A 22,282-nucleotide genomic window follows, 5' to 3' on the forward strand; every position below is an offset into this window, starting at 1 on the left:
AAAGGTCTACTGTTGGTCTCTTTTGAAATCTGGGAGGTCCTGACCAAAAGGTCAGGACCTCATATTGGCAAAAATAGGTTTTTCTTTATAAGAATCATTTAGTGACAAAATGTTCCAGTATTTTAAATTATACCTTGGACTTCTGGGGTATGGGTGGAGTAAGATGATGACTTTAGAACGACAATAATATGTTTTTGTCAGCTGGTTTGTGGAAAATTGCTGTGCTCAAGGTGCCATCACAATTATAAACCACAAAATCTAAAAATGACACTTTCTGCTGATTGCTGTAAAAAGTGAACTGTATATTGGTATCTTGAGCATTTAACCATTCCGAATACTCAGACAAATGTTCCTGGGAGGATGTCCAATTAAAGAAAATATTGTCTATGACTCTCAATCAAATTCTAATATATCTCCAAAAAGAAGTGTAGACACATTGACATTCAAATGAAGATAAATAAAGACAGGCCACTGGGGAGGCCACGGTGACACCCAAGGTCATGCTTTTAATTTGGAGCAACTGCATTGATTGAAATTGAAAAAAAAAAAATTTGTAAGAGCAATAGAGGCTAAGTTCTTGAGAAACTTCTGATGAGATTGCAGGGCTTGACTGACAATAGTAATTGCTGCAATTTGAGGGATGTTGTGTATAATGCTGAAATATCAGCCGTTACTAGAAACCATGACTCATCATATTCCGGAATTGATCTAAGGTGCTGAAGAAGATGAGTAGTGTCATGAATATACGATTGGTTTAGAAACAAGTCCACATTTAGACAACTACTCTAAAAGAGAACTGATCTCTGCAACTATGGGTTATATACATACATATAGTGTGTGTGTGTGTGTGTGTGAGACAGACATGCATACAGATAAATGCTGCTGATTTTGTTCCTCCAGTTATTACCCATAACATTTTCCCTGCCATTTCTATGGCTCTTCTGGCACTGGAGGATGAAGTACAAGTTGCATTTGTGTGTTACCCTCAACTTCAGCATGTTTTTCAGTAACCCTTCCTTGGGTTTCAGCCACAGTTTTGTGTCCCACCAGACGTCTCAACCATCTTGTCAACAGGAAGATTAAAGAGACATGAGCCTCGGTTTCAGCTCCTCCAATCTTCCTGTTGACAAGATGGTTGAGACGTCTGTCCCGTTTGAATGGTTAGCCATGCTCTCATCTCTGAGTCATCTTGAGATCCATGGATGTAGGACTATTTTAATTAAAAGTTTAAAAAAGCTCTATAAAAAATATTTTTGAAGCATTAAAGAATTAAAAAATGATGAAGGTAGATGACTGAGTAGACCGGTTAGTGTCTATAATAAGGACATATAACGTCAGGCTTGCTGACACCTTCTTAGGCTACTATTTATAATATTGTGATTTCCACACTTTTTGCCATTAGGTAATTGAAATCTCCCATTATTACTGCACTACCAGGTGGTTAGCTTCCCTAATTTCTCTTAGCATTTCACTGTCCGTCTCTAACCCTTGAACAGAAGAGTTGCTTGGGATACCATTTGGAGAGGGAATGGGCAGAGCAGGGGAGAAAATAACGAAATAGGCAAAATATAAAACAATGTCTGAGCATTCACAGCTTAAGACAAAACCAAAGTTTGATTCACATTTTTCTGAACTAAAATGAGTTTTAGTTGATAGATTGGGAGATAAAACCTTGCTTTTGCTTCTCTGAAGGAAATCAGAAGAGAATTAAAAGAAGAAAAAAAACCTAACTAATGAAAATCCACTAAGATACATGTTGAGATCTTGCCCATAAAAAGAACATAAGAATTGTCATGCTTGGTCAGACAAGGTCCATTGAGCGCAGCATCTTGTGTGTCTGAGAGTGACCAATCCACATGGCAGAGCCCATAAATTACATGTAATTCCTCTTACTTGCTCCCAGGGCTAGCATTAGCTTGCTTTAGTCTACCTGGCTTAATAATGTGTTATGGATTTTTCCTCCAGTAAATTATCCAGTCCTCTTTTAAACCCTGTGATAGGTATTACATTTTATTTTGTATTGCATTAAGGAAAACCCTTTCTGCTGTAAAACTCACTTCATCACAACGTGAACCAGCGAGGTCTCACTGTTTTCACTGTTCTTCTGTAGGTTAAACTTGGTAGAGGCCTTTGTGGTAGATGCAGAGCTGAGGCAGTGTCTTCAAGAAGATCTCCTTCGTCGTTTCCCAGATTTCAATCGTCTGGCAAAGAAACTTCAGAGACAAACTGCAAATTTGCAAGACTGCTACAGAATATATCAGGCCATCAACCAACTACCTATTGTTGTACAAACATTGGAAAAATATGAAGGTAATGGATACTTTTTTTTTCTTATCCCTTATATGGTGGATCTTGTTATATCAAAAACAAGAATAAGAAATTATGTCAAAATTTCTTTGATTTTTTTTTTTATTTTTTTTTTAAAGGCAGTTATAAGTAGAGAGCAGTTTTTATAGTGGTTGCTAGTTAGTTCAAGCCTTACGGATAATGATTGGAGATTGTGCGCTGAAGTAAATCTTATACAACAGTCACTAAAGTAGTTATACCTAACTGTCTCTTAAATGAATTTGTTGATGCCTTGTACTTTTGTTGTAAGGTAGGGCCCTCTACGTTAAAAGACTGTTAAAGACAATGCTGGAGGAGACTGAAGTTGGAGCAGTGCACTGTCAGATCGTGTTCTTTTTCTGTTCTCTTCTTCCTAGCTATCTGTTTTGTTCTTCTAGCTCTTTGACAATCTATATATCTCTGAAGCCACAATGAGGTTCTGTAATTTTTTTTACAATTTGTAGCATTGACATCCGATCAAGTGTGGCTCAGTACTGTTGTTGGAAAGTGCTTGGACATGGTAGACCTATAATGAATAGGACTGCAACATACTGCCTTTCCCCCAGGGTGAATAGTAACGCATATTACATTCTAGTGGCAATTTGGCTGTTAGATTCCCAAGCTTGTTTCTTTCCTCTTTCAAGATTTTAAGTCAGCTACAGCGTTTGAACAGTGTTTTGAATGCTTTAATTAAACTTACTAAATACTGTGACAGCTAGTCTTTTTTTTTTTAATTCAAATTTATAAAAAAGGAATTATCAGTCACAAGATGACAACACCTCTGTTGTGTAAAACAGCACACTATATTTTAAGCTAAAACCCATTTCCTTCTTCTTAACTACCCATAAGAAGTTGTAGAGCCTGTCACTGAGTTTAGAGCAGTTTGCCACTATAGGAACCTGAGAGAGGACACTGAAGACCAGGCAGGAGGTGAGGTCATAGTTAAAAGGACCCTTTTGGGAGATGTAGTCAATAAGTGTTCTGAGCTGACAGGAAATAAGGTCACATTGGGCAAAAAAGCCTTCTGGGACATTTAGTTCACGCAGGTTGAACTGAGAAGCCAATTATTATTTATTTACTTAACATAGGGAGGCTTCAACTGTAGTAAACAAAACAAAAAAAAGTGGTGAGGGGCCTAAGATATGTCAGGAAGGACGAGGCCCTGAATAGGGCTAGGTGCCTGCGGGTAAACTGCACCAGTAGGAAGGCAGCCAGCTCCCAGAAAGCCTTTAAGGAACAGGTTAAAGTGCAGGGGCTGAGTGTGAAGAATCAACTAACCTAGAATCGTGTTTTTAACATCTTAGGTAAATGCTCTGCTGTGTTAAGTCATACACAGAGTTTATAGCTAATAGGCAAAGACTCGAAACTAGAAACAACTTGTGAAGTACTCGACCTAGTGCTCACTAATGGGGATAATGTCTCTAATATCCGGGTTGGTGCCCACCTGAGCACCAGTGATCATCAGATGGTATGGTTTGATATCACAAAGATTATATAGAGAAGTTACAAGAAGACACGAGTTTTTTGAATTTCAAAAATACAAGATTTTTTCAAAATGGGGACATACCTGGAGGAGGAACTAGAAGACTGGGAGGAAATGGGTGAAGTGGAACAGTGGGCCAAATTAAAACGAGCTATCACAAAGGCAACAAATCTATATGATGGAAAAGTAAGTAAAAGTAAGAAGAAAAAGAAACCAATTTGGTTCTCAAAGGAGATGGCTGAAAAATAAAGACAAAAAACAGCTTTCAAGAAGTATAAAGGATCCCAAAAAGAGGAACACAAGGAAGAATACTGGTGAAACTGAGGGAGCTGAAAAAATAAATCAGGAAAGTAGAAGAAAGAATTGCCAAAGAGGTGTAAAGCAAGGTGACGAAACATTTTTCAGATATAATGGAGAAAGAAAGAAGGCCCAAAGTATAATAGTGAAATTGAAAGACGATAAGGAGCAATGTGTAGAGAGAAATGGCAGAAATATTAAACAAATACTTCAGTTCGGAGTTCACTAAAGAAGACATTGGAAAAGGACCATTGCTGGTTGGCAAGACTATAGATGAGTTTAGTCTAACTCCTCCCCATTTACAGAAGAGAATGTATGGGAAGAGCTAGGCAAACAAAGTGGACAAGGCCATGGGGCTGGATGAGGTACATCCCAGGATACAGAGGGAGCTCAGAGATGTGCTGGCGGGTCAGATGAAAATCTTGGTCAATAGATCCCTGGAAATGGAAGTGATGCCGTGAGATTGGAGAACAGCGGTTGTGTTCCTCATCACAAAGGTGGTAGCAGTGATTTAGCTGGAAACTACAGGTGACTCTGCTGAAAGAAAAGATAGTGAATTATGTACAATCAGCATAGATTCCACAGTGGAAGGTCCCATCAGACAAATCTGATGGTTGTTTTTTTTGCTTAGGTGAATAGAGAATTTGATCAAAGAAGAACACTCAATGTGATCTACTTGGATTTCAGCAAAGTTTTTGATAACGGTCTGCAAAGGAAGCCTATGAATAAAAATGAGAAGCTTGGGAGTGGGTTGCCAAGGTGTTGGAGTAGATTACAAACTGGTTGACTGACAGTAGACAGCATGTAATGGTAAATGGAACTTACTCAGATGAGAGAACAGTGTTAAGCGGAGGGCCCCAGAGATTGCTTTTGAGTTCAGCTAAAGCTGTGTACACAGTAAATACCACACATACTGAGAAGCAAGTGTTTAGGAATAAATTGACTGCAGCTTTATTCACACACACATACTGGTTACAGTAATGACCTATGTACTTGAGCCATAACAATGTCTTACTAGCCAGCATGCATACTATCACTGGGCAGGCAGTGCATCACTTCTGGACCCCGGGGCTCACTGCTGCTAAGCAAACCCTGTCTTCGTGAGAGGCGCTCGCTCCTAGTGGGTGCTCCGGTCAGCCTGTCACACTCAAGGCAACAACCCACATAGAGGATAGCCAGTCTACTGTCAAACTGGGGTCAAGTGACCCTGATGGCAGATAGTCCCTCGCATCTAGGTACAGCATACCAGTGGTACCGTGCACTGCCCCTCTTAAACAGCAGACCCCTTTTTTCCCGGCTCGGATGCCCTGCCAAAGGGCCCGGGTAGTTGAAGGCTTCAACAATATTTGAATCGGCAGTACACTCACCATCCAGTAACTGTGCGGCCACTGCTGGGTCCGCTGAGGTGTCATGAACTGCCTCAACTGGTGACGTGATTGCCACCATCACCGGTGCTCTTGACATCTGCGCCTGCTCAGCTTCCAGTGAGACTTCCCTGCCTGGTACAGGGACTGCGCTCTGTGTTGCAGGTGGGGCTAGCAAAAGGCGGCTGGCCTCAGCTTGTGTGGATGGATGTGCAGGTGCCCCTTGCTAAATTGGAGCAGATGACTAAAAACCCTGAGATTGTGGATGCGAGCAAGTGGGTTGCACCCCCAAAATGCCAGCCTTGCATAGGATTTGCCAAATAAAAACAAGACGTTCTGGGGCCAGTCCTGGCTTTTGCCATTCCAAGGACACAGCCTCAACAGGTCTCCATGTGGGGGCCTGACCAAGAGGCAAAGTGTAAGGAGGAGAGGGATAGCTCCCAGTCTGAGCTCCCCCAGGCAGGGAGGGCCAGCCGATGTGGGTCGATGAAAATCCCCCTGTGCCCAACTGGCCGGCTGAAGGGTCGACTGCTGAGGGTGAAGGTTGCTATCGACCCTGGCTGCACCTTGCCCACTGCTGGTCCCCAGGTCCTGCTCCCCCTGCTGCAACGTCCATGTTTGGCTGATTCCAGGGACCTAGGCAGTGCCCCTAGCTGCCTCCCTTTTGGCCTCTGCGCCCATCCTGTTTTCCCACCTGCTCAAGGGGAGCCATGGGCTGTGCATCTCCCAGTTCCCCGGGGGGGGGGGGGTGCAGAGTTGACATTGGCAGCCCCTCCTCGCAGCTTATGACGGAAGTGAGCGACAGATTTCTGATCGAAGGATGCAAGCATAGCTAGCTCTTGCAAGTAAGCAAGAAAGGCAGGTCAATGATTTGCCCAACTGTGCACATCTGACAACTTTTTTTTTTTCTGATTAGCCAAATTGCTCTTCTCTTTTTTTTTTTTAAACATTTGGCCAAATTCACTCAGCCTGTTTAAGCCTATCACCACCGATGGGGGAAATTTACTGGACCAGCGAATGCAGCACGTCCTTACAGCACGGGGAGCAGGAGCAAAGGGATGGGAAAATTGCAACCTACCTAATGCCACTCCTTGCGCTGCAGTATCCACCCCCCATCGCCTTGACCTCCTCAGTGGGGCATTAAGATGCTTCCCACATCAGCCGGGACCGCCCACCTGACTTGTCTAGGGCAGCCCCTAACACCACCTACCCTTGGCACGTGACCATGTAGTGTTGCAACTCCAGCTCGGCAACGTCATTGCCACAATGGCGGTGCAAAGAGATGACTTTGGGCTGATGATGCCATCACTGAGGCAACGGCGTGCTGATGACCTGGCGTTCTGATGCGAGCCAATGTCTCGTGCTGATGCACAGCAACAACAGGAGGCCTCCTCATACCGGGCCCCTATGTGTAAGTGTAACAGTGATTTCCCCCCTCCCCCCCACGTCTGCTCTGTGCACGGCACCAGGTTACCAGCGGCGTCTCTACACAGGCCCAGCATCATCCCAAAAGTAAACAGAACTAGGGGTCATGAAATAAAAACTCCAAGTGGAACAACTCAAATTCAACATCAGGAAATACTTGTGAATTCCTGGCTGTGAAATTGACTGCAGTAGATGTTAAAAGAATACAGGTAGGAGTAGAGCCGACGTAGGTAACTCCATTCCTCAAGTGCTGCAAACAGGTCTGGTTTTCTGGATATCCATAATGAATAATCATGAGAGAGATTTACATACAATGGAGGCAGTTCATGTAAATACATCTCATCCATATTCATTTTGATATCTTGAAAACAAGACCTATTTGTGGCACTTGAGGACCAGAGTTGTCTACCCTAAAGTAAACTTTAAAATATAATCTTTGTTAATGATATCCTACTCTTTATCACAGAAGCAACCAAATCTATTTCAGCAATTCTGTGGATCTCTAATAAATTTAGCTTTTTTGTAGGGCTGGTTATTAATTTCTAGAAATCTGAACCCTGTCATTAAAACAGTCCACAAAAGAAAATTGGGTAGGTGATTTCTCTTTCAGTGGGCTGTGAACGAAATCAAATATTTGGGAATTAGTATTCCTGCATTAGTTTAAAAAATATATCAGCTTAATGTGAATAAATGACAGAATTGTTCAGGGAAAAAAATCTTAGGTGATATCAATCTACTAGATGTAAAGCTCTTTAATATAGCCTGTCAGTTTCACATCCCGATGAATTGGATTAATGGTATAGGCAAATATGCCTGTTTGTTTGAAGACTAAATTATTAAATCCATACTTGCTTATTAATATTTTTCATACCTCAGGGGACTCATTAGCTGTGAAAATGAAGAAACATATGTTGATTAAGTTGCTAAAGATGGCCTGGGCCTATATGAGGCAAAAATAGAACCTACTCACCCTGGTTGCATAATCCTATTTTTTAATACCAGGAAGCAGAAGGCAGTCAAAGCAGTAAAAAATGATGTAAAAAATTTGTGAAATGTTTTCTTTTAGTGATTTAAATGATCTATTTGACATCCTTAAAACTTAATTTTTGCATACCTGCAAGCAAGACATGGCCTGGCCACAAAATGTATTGTAATTCTAGCTGCGAGGGAACAAGATTTTTAAACTGTTTTCTAAAGGAAAAAAAATACTACTAATGATGCCATTTGGGAAAACAAAAAGTACAAGTGAGTCAATAGTGGCGTCATCTAGTAGAAACTGGACAGACAACCTGAATACTGAAATTACGATTGGTGCTACCATCAATTTCGATCTCGCATCCCTATTATTTGGCAATGACATGTCTACTTCAAGTTTTAAGCGGTGCCCTAGGTGTGCGAGGATCATGTCTATCATGGACCCCCATGATAGATGTGTCCTCTGCTTTGGGTTCATCGCATGACATCCAGGGTTGCAGTAAGTATGCCAGGATGGCCCTGAAGGGATGTAAAATCTGGCTCGACAAGATGGAACGCCTCTTCGGATTGGAGAAGACCAATGCATTGGCATCGAGGGACCTCAGAACCTTTGAAATTGGCAGGGCTGCCTGTTCCGTCAAGGTCATCTGCTGAAAGGAAAGTCAGAGACCAACCATCTTCAGATTCCTTCAGGTTGAGGGCATCAGATTTGTCTGCCTCGGCACCAGGGCAGAACCGTGCCGAGCACTGAGGGAAGCTGAAGAAGCATCGGCATTGGTCCTCGACAATGCAAGGGGCCAGGCACAGGGATGCATTAGCTCATGCTGTGATGCCTCTGAAGCAACCCTGTAGCAAGGAGAGCCAGTCCCCCTATCAATGCCGGGAGTATGCCACAGACTCCATCGGTCCCGATGCCACCCACTGATCATCCTCTCGGTTCCGAAGAGGATCTGGTTACACCTCCAGCGTCCTAGCTGTTTTGGCATTGGTGATGTTAGAGGAGGAATTGGAGAGGAGTGTGTAGCTGGCCATCTAGAAGACAATACACAGCCTTTGCATTGCAGTACTGAGCTGCTGCTGGAATCCCTGCACATGCTTATCGTCGTGTTACCGACCCATCCGGCATCAGTTTCTGGGGTGATATTGATGCCCTCCGGGGCAATGCTGCCACCACCTGCCAATCCAGTCATCATTCCCGGTTCCTCGGAGGTGTAAACTACCCTGATACTGGAGAAGACACTGGGGCCTGAGCCACCCATCTAGTTCCACCAGTGCTTACATCACTGGGTGGAGGCTGAGCGCCTAGGGCTTCGTCCTCTGTCGACGGTAGTGGGAATGAGGGCATCTGTGACCCCTGGGGGTTGACTCATCCTTGGTCTCTGACGATGCTTCTGATAGTCTTCTCTCAGATCCTTCTCCTTCAGAGGAGCGGAGGAAGTCCCTGCCGGAGGACCTCTCCTTTGCAGGATTTGTTTGTTTTATGGCGGAGGCCATCCCCTTTCGGTTAATGACTGAAGAGGATACTAGGCACAAAATGCTTGATATCCTCCATTTCATGGAGCATCCTAAGGAGATCATGGCAGTTTCGGGAAATGAGATCCTTGTGGAGTTAATCTTGAGGATGTGGGAACACCTTCCGACATTGTTTCCCATGAACAGGAAGGTGGACGTGGTATATCTCATCCAAAAGGCTCTCTGATTCGACAAGCATCAGCTAGTCACCAGCTACCCCACCAATCGGTGGTCATTGAATCCGCTCTCAAGAAGGCTAAGTGCTCTCAGTCCCATTCCTCGGCATCCTTGGGGAAAGATCACAGAGTGATGGATGCTCTTGGGAGTAAGGTGTTACAGGGCGCTATGCTTATTATTGACATAGCTGCCTACCAGCTCTACATGAGCCAGTATATGCGGTACATTTGGAAAATGGTGCAGGATGTTGTGAGCAATTACCTCAGCAGCAGTGAGACATCTTCTGTCACTAGTGCATTAGGGCCTGGAATATGGAAAACATGAGGTCCGCTCAATCTATGATTTTGAGACTGCATCGTGGATCTCTGTAGTGGGCATTGGCAACCGCAGGCTCGCATGGCTGTGGACCTCTGATATCAGAAAAGAAGTGTAGGAACAACTTGCTGATGTGCCGTGCACGGAAAAGAATCTCTTCAGAGATAGGGTGAAGGACATGGTGCCCAAATCCGGGACTACCATGCAACCTTTCAGCAGCTCTCCCCCAGCACTTCGGACCTGCCATCCTCATCTAGGAGATCAGGGCAAGGAAGTCCTCCTTCCACCTGAGGAGGTACTATTCTCCATTCTCTCGCTCCCATCAGCAACACCAGGGCTCGTGCCCATCCCAGGCAACAAAGGGCCCTGAAGCCCCAGCCGGCACCTCAGTCAACTCCTGGGATGGAGTTTTGACTGGCTTGCAAGGAGCATAGCCCAGTTGCCCTTACCTGGGGCGATGGATCTGCTGGTCAGAGGAAGGCTACAGTTCTTTGTGAACCGGTGGCCCAGTGTGACTTCAGACCCCAGTGGGTTCTTTCCATCATTCTCCAAGGACAGTGATTGAACTTATTGGATGCCCCACCAAATTGCCCCCAAGCCCATTTTGGGGTCCGGAGACACGTCAGGAGGTACTAATAGCAGAGCTCTCTGCCCTCTTAAGGCCACAGTGGTCAAACCCATTCCACCAGGGCAAAGATGGCAGGCCTGAAGGCCTTGAACAAATTCATCAAAAAGGAAAAGTTCAAGATGGTTTCCCTGGACACCTTGATCCCTTTCTTGCAAAAAGGGGACTGGCTGTGCTTCCTAGATGTGAAAGACACGTACACACATATCGAGATCTTTCCAAGTCACCAGAGGTATCTACAATTCTTGGTGGAAAGACAGCACTTACAGTATCGAGTGCTGCTGTTTGGGCTCATGTCAGCCCCACACGTGTTTACGTATTGCTTGGCCGTGGTGGCAGCGCACATTTACAAACTGGGAGTTCACGGTTTTCCGTATCTGGATGATTGACTGGTCAAGAACACATCACAGGCAGGGGCCAACAAGTCCATGTGCACGACCATTTGGGTGTTGGAGACACTAGGGTTTGTCATCAACTACCCCAAGTCCCATCTCAGCCCGTCACCTCAATTGGACTTTATTGGAGCCCTGCTAGACACAGCTCAGGCAAGGCCTTCCTGCCTCAACAGCCATCAATCTGATGACTATCGCGACAGGGATTCAACAGAACCAGCAGGTATAGGCTTGGCACACGTTGAGGCTGTTGGGCCATATGGTCATGATAGTTCATGTCACTCCCTTGGCACATTTACATATGCGAAAGGCCCAGTAGACCCTGAGGTCACAGTTGCATCAGGCCACACAGAACCTCCAGGATCACATCTGAGTCACCGTGTCTCTCTGGGACTCTTTGTCCTGATGGTGAGTAATTTAAATCTGGATTGGGAGATCCCCTTTCAAAGTCCTCCTACCCAAATTGTCTTCACCACAGATGAGTCCACCCGGGATTGGGGAGCTCATGTAAATGGACTCAATATTTAGGGTCTATGGTCTGCCTAGGAATGTCTTTATCAAATCAGTTTTCTGGAGCTCCGGGCAATCAGGTACGTGGTATGGGCTTTCAGAGATTGTCCAACAAAATTGTCCTAATCCAAACAGACAATCAAGTAGCAATGTGATATGTCAACAAGCAGGGAGGTACAGGCTATATACCTGGCCAGAATGGAGAACATGATAGCGGACAGACTGAGTCACACTTTCAGATCCCATGAATGATCTCTAGACCAAGGGTAGCAAATCGGATCTTCTACCTCTGGGGAAGCCCGGATATGGATCTTTTCACAGTGCCTTGGAACAGGAAGGTTCCTCAGTTCTTCCTATACAGGACATGCAGCAAACCAGCCTCAGATGCCCTTGCCTGGCCCTGGGGAGAGGGTCTTCTATATGCGTATCCTCCAGATCCACTGGTAGCGAGGATTCTCTTGAAGCTTCGCAAGGACAAAGGGACTATGATCCCCAAAGCCCCTCATTGGCCAAGACGGATCTGGTTTCCATTCCTCAGGAAACCGATGAGACTGGGGTTTTCCCCAGATCTCATCACACAGGATCAAGGCAGGTTGCGACACCCCAACTTCCAGGCCCTGTCGCTTACAGTCTGGATGTTGAGAGGCTAATATTTCAACCGCTCGAACTCTCGGAAGATGTCTCGGGTTCTGGTGGCTTCCAGAAAGACTTCCACTAGAAAGTCCTGTGGCCTGAAGTGGAGGAGGTTTACCGTGTGGTGTGAGGAGAAGGCCCTAGATCAGTTTTCCTATGCCTCACAAAAACTGCTTAATTACCTTCTACACTTATCGGAGGCTGGCTTGATGAGTTCATCTAAGTGCAATTAGTGCATACCACTGTGGTGTAGATGGTACACCCATCTCTGAACAGCCTAGTTGTATGTTTCATGTGGCGCCTGCTTTAGTTTAAGCCTCCCCTAAGGCCTCCTGCTGTGTCTTGGTACCTCATTGTGGTGTTAGCTTAGCTGATGAAAGCTCCTTTTGAGCTGCTGTGCTCTTCTGACCTGAAGTATCTGACCTAGAAGGCCATATTTTTGGTGGTGGTCACTTCAACACGCAGGGTTAGTGAGCTCCAGGCCTTAGTGACTTATCCATCTTACACTAAAGTTTTTTGTAATAGGTTGGTGAAGTCACACCCTAGGTTCCTGCCTAAGGTGGTGTCAAACTTCCATTTTAATTAGTCCATTGTCCTGCCAAATTCCTTTCCCAGACTCCATTTACACCAAGGCGAACAAGCCCTGCACAATTTGGATTGCAAAAGAGCCTTAGCTTTCTATCTGGATCAGACAGAATCCTAGAAATAATCCAACCAACTTTTTTTGTTTCTTTTGATGGGAATAAATTGAGTATCGCAGTTGCCAAACAGATTCTTTCTAATTGGCTAGCAGACTGCATCTCCTTCTGTTATACCCAGGCGGGATTGCATCTTGGGGGCCATATCAAGGCTTACTCTGTCATAGTCATAGCAGTGTCGGTGGCCCACTTATGAACAGTTCCCATGGAGGAGATCTGTAGAGCTACGATGTGGAATTCTCTCCACACATTTATATCACATTGTTTGGATAGGGATGTCCGAAATGACAGCAGATTTGGCCAGTCTGTCCTTTGGAACTTGTTTGAGGTGTAGAATCCAACTCTGTTCCTGCCTAGGGCCCGTTGTTTGTGTTCAGGCTGCCTCTCCCTCATTACCAACAAAACTAATTGTTGTTCCCATTAGCTGTTGTTTTGTTGGTCCCCTTTTATGTTGGGGAGCAGCCTGTAGCTAGGGATTCACCCATGTATGAGGACTGCCATCCTGCTTGTCCTTGGAGAAAGCAGAGTTGCTTGTCTGTGACAGGTGTTCTCAGAGGACAACAGGATGTCAGTGCTAACAAAAACCTGCACGCCACCCCGTGGAGTTAGGTTTTCACTACATGGGTTTCTTCTCTGTTATTTTATTCTCTTGAATTCTATATTATAAGACTGAAGGTGACCCCGCATGGAGTAATGCATGCCGGAGCATGCTCGATGAGTCACAGTCAAAGTCTAGTCTCTTTGAAATAGCTTTTCCGTACTGGGCTTCTTTTGAAGATGTCACCAATGTGTGAGGACTGACATCCTGCTGTCCTCTGAGAACACATGTTACAGGTAAGCAACTCTGCTATATGATATAGACTTTTAAATACCTGAAAGGTTTGTTTCTTGTCCATTTTTTAATACCTTTCAGGTATTTAAAAGTCTATATCATATAGCAAAGTTGCTTACCTGTAACATGTGTTCTCAGAGGACAGCAGGATGTCAGTCCTCACACATTGGTGACATCTTCAAAAGAAGCCCAGTACGGAAAAGCTATTTCAAAGAGACTAGACTTTGACTGTGACTCATCGAGCATGCTCCGGCATGCATTACTCCATGCGGGGTCACCTTCAGTCTTATAATATAGAATTCAAGAGAATAAAATAACAGAGAAGAAACCCATGTAGTGGAAACCCAACTCCACGGGGTGGCGTGCAGGTTTTTGTTAGCACTGACATCCTGTTGTCAAGGTGGTACACTCGAGAACAACATTGGGAAATACATTTTTATGGAAAGATTGGTAGATGCCTCAAATATCCTCCTTGAATAGGTAGTGAAGACAAAAACAGTGGTGGATTTCAAAAGGTCATGGGGAAAAACACAGAAGACTTCCAGTAGCAAGAGGATGGAAATGAAACACTGAGGTAACCAGTGGTACCTTTTTTGTATGAGGTTAACCTACATGGAGCATCTGTTACAGCTCTGAACATCTTATTGGGCAGACAGGATGAGCCATTTTGGTTTTTATTTGCCACTGTTTCCTATGTTTCTATGCTCATGTAAGATGGTGACTTGATTTTGGGGTATTGTTGGAGTTCTGAATCCCTAATAAAGTTTAAAAAAAGAAAAAACAGTTGAAGAGTTTATAACTTCATACATACACATGAATGGTACACAATACAAGACTAGTAAGTGTTCTCCCCTTACCCCAGTCTACCTTCTACCTTCCCAATTAGAAAATCCTGTAACTCTTCTGGCTTATATAAAATGTAAATGTTACCTTACAATTTTAACATACATTTACAGGGGCAATGTAAAAGGAAGTGAGCTTCTTTTTGTAAGGAAAGAAATGATTTATGTCTTGTGTTATCTTACATAAGTCCAGAAAGGTCTATATTCTTTGGCTTATAAAAAAATACTTCTTTATATTGAAAAATTGCTTTAAGGTCCAATTTTTTTATCAGAGTGAGGGTGACCAAGAGAGTAGCTCAGGTTTCCTGCATCTCATTTGATCATTTCAATATTTTGGTGAGATTGACTGTCCACAGACAGGTGGTCCCCTCTCTGCTGCCTCTTCTACCTCCCGTTACTACTCTTTCCATGTGGGCAGATGGATCATAGTGGAATCCTTCCCTCTGGTTAATGGGGGAAAGATTACACTAGGACCTTTAAAATCTCAGGAATATATTCTGACTATTCTTTCAGGGGATACCAGTGGGACCCTTTGGAAAGTTCAAGAATCTCAAATTTAGGCACCTTCCCTGATTCTCCAAGGCCTACTGTTTCTGATGTACTGAGATTTTGTCTTTTAATCAAGACAGTTTACAGCAGGATGCCAGCAGGTAATTCCACTGCCTTGTCACCCTGCACCTTCAGAGTGTGCTCTTTGTGTTCGTGATCTTGCAACTCAGTTGTACTTCCATATACCTTATCAATTCTTAAAGAAATAGACTTCTCCATAGATACAATGGCTGTCGGATAGACTCTAAGGTGAACTATTATGTTTTTATTAACAGTTTCTGTGTTCTTATCTACCTGAAAACGTTGACTGCCTGGATTAACACATTTCTACTTGTGGCTCCAACTAGATGGGGTGTCTCGTCACTTTGACCTACAAGCTGCAGTTCTATTTCCTTCACTCCACTGAACACGAAGTCTTGGGGCTGCCTTCTAGCATTAATCAACAACATAACTATGGGGGAAGGCGACCACTTGATCCCCCACTAGGTGCTGAATCCTGATACTTGTTACCTCTGTTGCGCTACTGGATGTACAGAGCGCTTTTCAATGCCTATAAGGATTCAGGTGTGATAAGTCTCTTTCCCCAAAGAGCTTACAATCTAAGTGGGTACCTGAGGGTAATAGGAGACAAAATGACTTGCTCAAGGTCACAGGAAGTGTCCGTTGGAGAAGCAGGATTTGCACCCTGGCTTCCTAGTTCTGTGCCCAGTATTCTAATCACTAGGACACTTTATTTTTTCTTTTTTTTAATTTGAAATTTATTAACATAGTAATGACGGCAGAAAAAGACCAAAATGGTCCATTTAGTCTGCCCAACAAGCTTCCCATGGAAGTAACTGCCGCTCCGTGCAGGTTACCCCCATGTTTCTCTTAAGGGTAGTAACTGCTGCTCCATGCTGGCTTAGCTTTATTTATTCCCATCCTCTAGCCTTTTAGGGATCCACAGTGTTTATCCAATGCCCCTTTGAAATCCTTCACAGTTTTAGTCTTTACCACTTCCTCCGGAAGGGCATTCCAGGCATCCACCACCTTCTCAGTGAAGAAATATTTCCTGACATTGGTTCTAAGTCTTCCTCCCTGGAGTTTCAAATCGTGACCCCTAGGTCTACTAAATTGTTTCCAATGGAAAAGGTTTGTTGATGACCACGGATCATTAAAACCTTTCAAGTATCTGAAGGTCTGTATCATATCACCCCTGCTCCTCCTCTCCTCCAGGGTATACATATTCAGGTTCCTCAACCTCTCCTCATAAGTCATTTGATGGAGACCACCCACCATTTTGGTCGCCCTTCTCTGGACTGCCTCCATCCTGTCTGTCTCCTTTGAGATTCAGTCTCTAGAACTGAACACAGTACTCCAGGTGAGGCCTCACCAAGAACCTATACAGAGGATTATCACTTCCCTTTTCTTGCTCGATATTCCTCTCTCTATGCAGCCCAGCATTCTTCTGGCTTCATGTCACACTGCTTCGTCGACTTCAGGTCGTTAGACACTATCACCCCAAGGTCTCTCTCTTAAGACAGAGGAGTCTTTGGTGTCTGGACATATATATATATATATAACGCCATTTCAACAGTTCTCATGATACAACAACAAATAAGCCATCTTATGAAATACATTCATATGATAACGCAAATTCTCAATGCCCAATCCTTCCCCCTACCCACAGAGTTTGCTGCAGAAGAATCCGCAAAATAAAGCAATAGTAAGACACTTCAGCATACAAAAATCATCACAAAGAAAACCATAAGCAGTACTGATTAGACTTCCATGCCACCCATGAAGCCCACATCTGTTCAAACTTCCCCAGTGTGTCTCATCTGATTGCAGTAAGTCTTTCCATAAAATGTGTTTTTTCTGACTTGGAAGCAGAGCTTTGCTTCCGGAGGAAGTAGAATCTTTCTCCACCAGCTAGCCAATTTACACCTAGCTGCAATGATAATTTACCCTACCAGAGATTGTAGTTGGGGATCTGCCTCAAAATCAGTAGAATAATCTTAGGGTCTCTAGGAATTTTTATTCCCATAATCTGCTTTATTTCCCAAACTGTATCCCAATATGCGACTACCAAGGAGAACTCCCACCAAAAGTATCCCAACTTATCTTTTCCAACTGCATATCCAAGTCTTTTTCTCATGCCACTATGAGACAGTTTCTGAAATAGTTCCCCATTCAAAATAGCATATTTCTTGGATATAACTCTGGCTAGTTTTTCTGCCTGATCGCATAGCCCCTCAAAAATTGTTTTGCCCTTAACAAGATCTCCATTTATTTCTTTGTGATGCATAAAATGCACGCACTGCAAATAAGGGAATATATCACCAGACGGAAGTAAAAATGTTTGCCCCAAATTCGTAAAGGAGAGAGCTCCTTTGCCATCCCACACCTGCTCCAATCTAGTTAACCCAACTTCCCTCCATCTTTGAAAAGCATTGGTAGATGAGCCCGGCGAGAAGCCTTTGTTACAGTGAAACAAAAAGCCATAGAAGTAATCTCTGTGCCCGCTAGACCACATATTTTTTCCACTAAACTCTTTGGAGGTTGCCACAGCATCTATCTGTAATGAGCGCACGGTGCTTCTGCTGGCATCTCTGGGCTGTTGTGTGATTTGGGGATAAGAGAGACAACAGAGACAACTGTTGATTTGCCTCCGTTACCATGTAAAAATAATAAGACACGTTCGTCTTACTATTTCTCCACGTTAACATGTAAACCGATGTGATATATCCCAATGAATATCGGTATATAAAAGCAAATAAATAATAATAATAATAATAACAGACTCTCTTTAGTGCGAGATTCTGTTAACATGCCTGGATGGCTGCACTGAATGAGCCAGGAAGTCTGGAACAGCCCTGGGGCACGACCGAGTTTTGGAGGAAGTACCTGGGCCTCAGCCTTGCATTTGCCCATAGTTGATTAGTGAACCAGCGGGCAAACTTACAAAACAGATCTTCCTGACCTGCTTTTAACAGCTAGACACTATATTAGATCTTTGATGAAAATTCACAACAAAGTGTTAAAGATCTAATACTAATGTTTTAAACAGTAGTACAACAGAGGTGTAGAATATGTAGCGAGAAAGTGGAGTATAATTGTGAAAAAGCTTTTTAAAGGCATATTTAGGTTAATCTCATGGTCACCTATAACAGCATAAGAGCTGGCAAAGCAAAGTCAAGGTAGTGTATTTTAGTCCTCAAGGTTACTCAATTCAGGAGGTGTCCAAGTGCTGCGCTAAACCATTTTATTAAAAATTAAAGTATAATGGTTTTATTGCTGAGCAGAGCAGAAAAAACTGTCTGGGGGAGGGGGAGGGGAGAGGTGAAGGTAAAATGGTAGTTACTGGAGATGATGCATTAAAATGTGATTCATTTTTCCATATGGAATGAGGTTATGCTTTAAAGTAGTAACTTCTATTTGATACTCTTGATCGCAAACAAGAAAATAGTCTGTTAATCTTAAAGCCTCCATGCGGAGGAGTTTTCTATTTTTTTTTTTTCCCACCATGAGAAATAAAGAAGAGACATCATTAGTGTGGACAGTGCTTAGTGTGTCTGACCACGTGCAGGTTTCCTGAACTGAGTAGCAATCTGTAGTAAAGTCTTAGTGTTTTCTGTCCACCTTGAAAGCACAACCACACTGTTGTTTTCATGGCCAAGTTTCAAGACTGGTTTTGTCTCTCAAATCTGTATCCTCCTAACAGTTTTTCCTACTGTTGCATAACCTTTCATCAGCCTTATTTCTCATAAGAACATAAGAAATGCCATACTGGGTCAGACCGAAGGTCCAATCAAGCCCAGTATCCTGTTTCCAACAGTGGCCAATCCAAGTCACAAGTACCTGGCAAGATCCCAAACATTAGATAGATCACAAGCTACTATTGCTTATTACTTAATAGCAGTTTATGGATTTATCCTCTAGGAACTTATCCAAACCTTTTTTGAACCCAGTAACACTAACTGCTGAAACCACATCTCCTGGCAATGAATTCCAGTGGATGTAGTTTGAGTAAAAGTTTCAAGTTTCCCACCCTGTGGTAGTAAACCACAGGCAATGGCGGGAACGTTTTTTTTTTTGTTGCTAAGGATGTTTGTGTAAGTATACAGTATGTTCAGAAATACCAAGTTCAGGCCCAGACACAGTGATGGTTGCTGCATGCTCCCCCCCACCGAGATCCTTAAAGTGCATGTAAGTTGTAATCTTCAATCACCATTTTGCATATTCAGATTTTTCAAAGGCCTTAGTGATATGCAAGTGTTTCTTCCTACCTCTAAGCCAATCCATGGCTTCAGACCAGGGCTGGTACGTTTACTATGGATAATTGAAAATGACTTGTGGGTTTCTATGTGGAACCTCCAGCAGGGGCACATAAACTAAGACACCTGGCACCTTGTCTATGGGTTCAAAAAATGGTGGCGTAGCTGATGCAATGTACTGGGCTCAGAGGGAATGAGGGTCTCGTAGGGGGCAGGAGAAGAGTGAAAAACTGATTTCCCTTCTGTAACACCTGACTGCCTCCCTAAGTAAAATCTGGCCATACTCTTCAACTTTTCTCGTCAGACCCAGAATCTCAGACTCAGACCTTGAGATCAGATAACGTTAGTCCACACATAGGTTTGGTGGCTCCAACTTGCAATCAATTTATTTATTTATTCTGCTGGGGAATCGGCAGTAAAATACGAATGAGTCGTAGACCACCACAGGGCAATAAAACATAGCAGCCAAATGAACAAAATCTTTAGTCCTCAAAATAGACTGTGCAGTATTCTTAAAACAAAATTACTGACCACATAGATAGACATGTTTAATAGGGAAGCATCAACATGGATTTTGCAAAGGGAAGTCTTGCCTTACCAATTTACTAGATTTTTTTTGAAGGTGTTAATAGACATGCGGACATAGGTGAGCTGGTTGATAATAGTGTGTTTGAATTTTCAGAAGGCATTTAACAGAGTCCTTCATGGTCTTCCAATTTCCTTGAGTTCTGTGTGCAGTTCTGGTGGCCCCATCTCAAAAAAAATAGTTGACATAGAAAAGGTACAGAGAAGAGTGACAAAAATGATAAAGGGGATGGAAAAGCTCCCTTATGGAGAGAGGATAAATAGATTAGGGGTCTCTAAATTGGAAAAGAGGTTGAGATTTTAAAATCATGAGTGGGGTAGAATGGGTAAATAGAGAATGGTTATGTAACCCTTACTGGGGGGGGGGGGGTGTTAAGTCCCAAGGACATAAAGATATTTGTTTTCTTCAGGGCTGCTCTGGCTAGCAGTTAATTTCCGTGCTTGCCTCTCTATCCCAAGGTGGAGTCTTTTTATGGGAGGGAAGCTCTCACTTATGGCCCGGACCATGGTGTCTTGTTTTCAGCATGTTTAGATAGTAGATACATCCCATGGAATGAGATGCGGGGACAAATCAAACAGAACCAGGTTCTGGATGTTAAAATAAAATTTACTGATTGGTGGTAATCAAATTAAAGTCTATTTGTCCAGAATGTTGAAGTTACATCTGACTTGTAGGTACATGTGTATTTCTCTGTAGGTAGGTGTCCTTTTATTAAGGCATCTGGGTAGAGCTTCCATGGTGATTTTAATTGTGTTAACCGAGATTCCTTTTGGAGGGGGTCCCACTCTTCACAGCAAAACAGTGCTACCTGACTCCATATCTCTCCTGGACACCCAGCCCGTCTTGGTCCCAAGAGTTGGAGATCCGATTGGGATCTCCCGATCTTGCTCTTTCATCCTTGGGGACTTCTCTTGGGAAAAGCCAGAAGGGGATCAGACCTTGCCAGCACTGCTTCCCCATGGGGAGGAGTGGATCAGAAAAAACCTCCCCATACAGCCAATGTCCAAAACATACTTCTAAAGGTAAAGCTGGATACATCTTCGTCCATGACTGTCTCTCAGCAGGATCTGGCATTGGTGCTTGCCTGACCTAGGGTTTAGAGTGGGTTCACAGTACTTCAGTCCTCTGGATGAGTCCTTTTTCCCCCAAAAGGGAATCAGATGTGTAAATCTCTCTCTGTAAATTAGTAAGAGAAGGGCGCTCTGGCAGGGAGTGCACGATGAGGTATCACGTCAAACTGAAAATTCAGGGTGAGGCTAGGAGACCTCACGAGAGAGTAAAATCTAAACATCCTCACTGTGTGGAGGCTTTCTGAATCTCATCACATGGCAATCTAAAATGACTGGGCTAAACAAAGTTGAGGCATCCAACCACAACCCTCCAGGTGGGAGGGGCTGATGGGAGATGGAAAGCTCATTGATATCAGAATTCTGAATAGGGACATAGTGACATCTAGTGGCCAATCTGTAGGGGTGCCACAGATGTTTACTCATTCAAATAGCACTGGGACTAGGGGACACTACATAAAACTAATAATCGTAAGATTTAAAACCAATCGTAAGAAGTATTTTTCCCCTCAGCACACAAATAAGACATGGAATCTGTTGCCAGAAGCCATGTTACTCTGTAATAAATACAGCACAGAGGCTGGTGCACTTTATGGACTAACAGATTTATTGAGGAATATGCTTTCAAGGACAAGTCCACTTCATCAAATGCATCATCTGGATCTATCTAATGAAGTGGCCGTTGTCCTCCAAAGTTTATGCCTCAATAAGTCTGTTAGCAGCTGGTGGCACCATATAGACTATCTATAAAAATAAAATAAAATGATGTGGCACGTACAGGGCTGCCCTGGGGGGAAGGTGTGTAGGGCCTCTCCCCCCACACATTCTTGCTTTTCTCTCCTCCTCCCCTTCCCCCAACCACCCTGTTAGCAGGAGGAGAGCAGCGCTTCTTACTGAGCGGCCTCCTGCTTTGCCGGTTTCACTGAGGTCTGATCGTGCAGTGCTCTCTAGTCCTGAAGAACTTTCCAGCAGAAAACAACAAAGGGACTACCTTACACAGTGGAAGATTTTATTAGAGGTGCCCGACTCGAACTGAGTTTCGCCAACAAGGCTGCATCAGGGGCTAAAAGGTTAAAAAACAATAAATATTTTTTTAAAATATATCACAAAGAACTTCTGGTAAACATTATTATATGGAGTCCCAAAATATCTATCATAAAAAACATTTTCTTACAACATCCATATCTAAACCAAAGGCATAGAGAAATACATTTCATAATATGAACAATCATAAAGATGTAAAGACATCTATTTATGACATATATATTTAAACATTTTTATATTGTATACCAAAATCTTAGAGATATACTTATCGATTTCTCATACCTATGCAAACCATATTACAAAATAGCAAATTATATATAAATGTAAAGAAAGGAGATAATTACCTTTATACTGTAAACATACTCTTACTGCAGT

General features: G+C 43.3%; 1 protein-coding gene across 1 annotated transcript in view; it reads left to right on the forward strand.

The window, feature by feature from the left end:
- MSH2 (mutS homolog 2) overlaps positions 1 to 22,282 on the forward strand; it is a 231,687-nt gene that overhangs the window by 65,767 nt on the left and 143,638 nt on the right. The window contains exon 7 of the mRNA XM_029593377.1: positions 2,111 to 2,310. Coding sequence (XP_029449237.1) covers positions 2,111 to 2,310 — 200 coding nt within the window. The remainder of the gene's footprint in view (positions 1 to 2,110; positions 2,311 to 22,282) is intronic.

The sequence above is a fragment of the Rhinatrema bivittatum genome, chromosome 3 (genome assembly GCF_901001135.1).
Source record: "Rhinatrema bivittatum chromosome 3, aRhiBiv1.1, whole genome shotgun sequence".
In the NCBI taxonomy this organism is placed as follows: Eukaryota; Metazoa; Chordata; class Amphibia; order Gymnophiona; family Rhinatrematidae; genus Rhinatrema; species Rhinatrema bivittatum.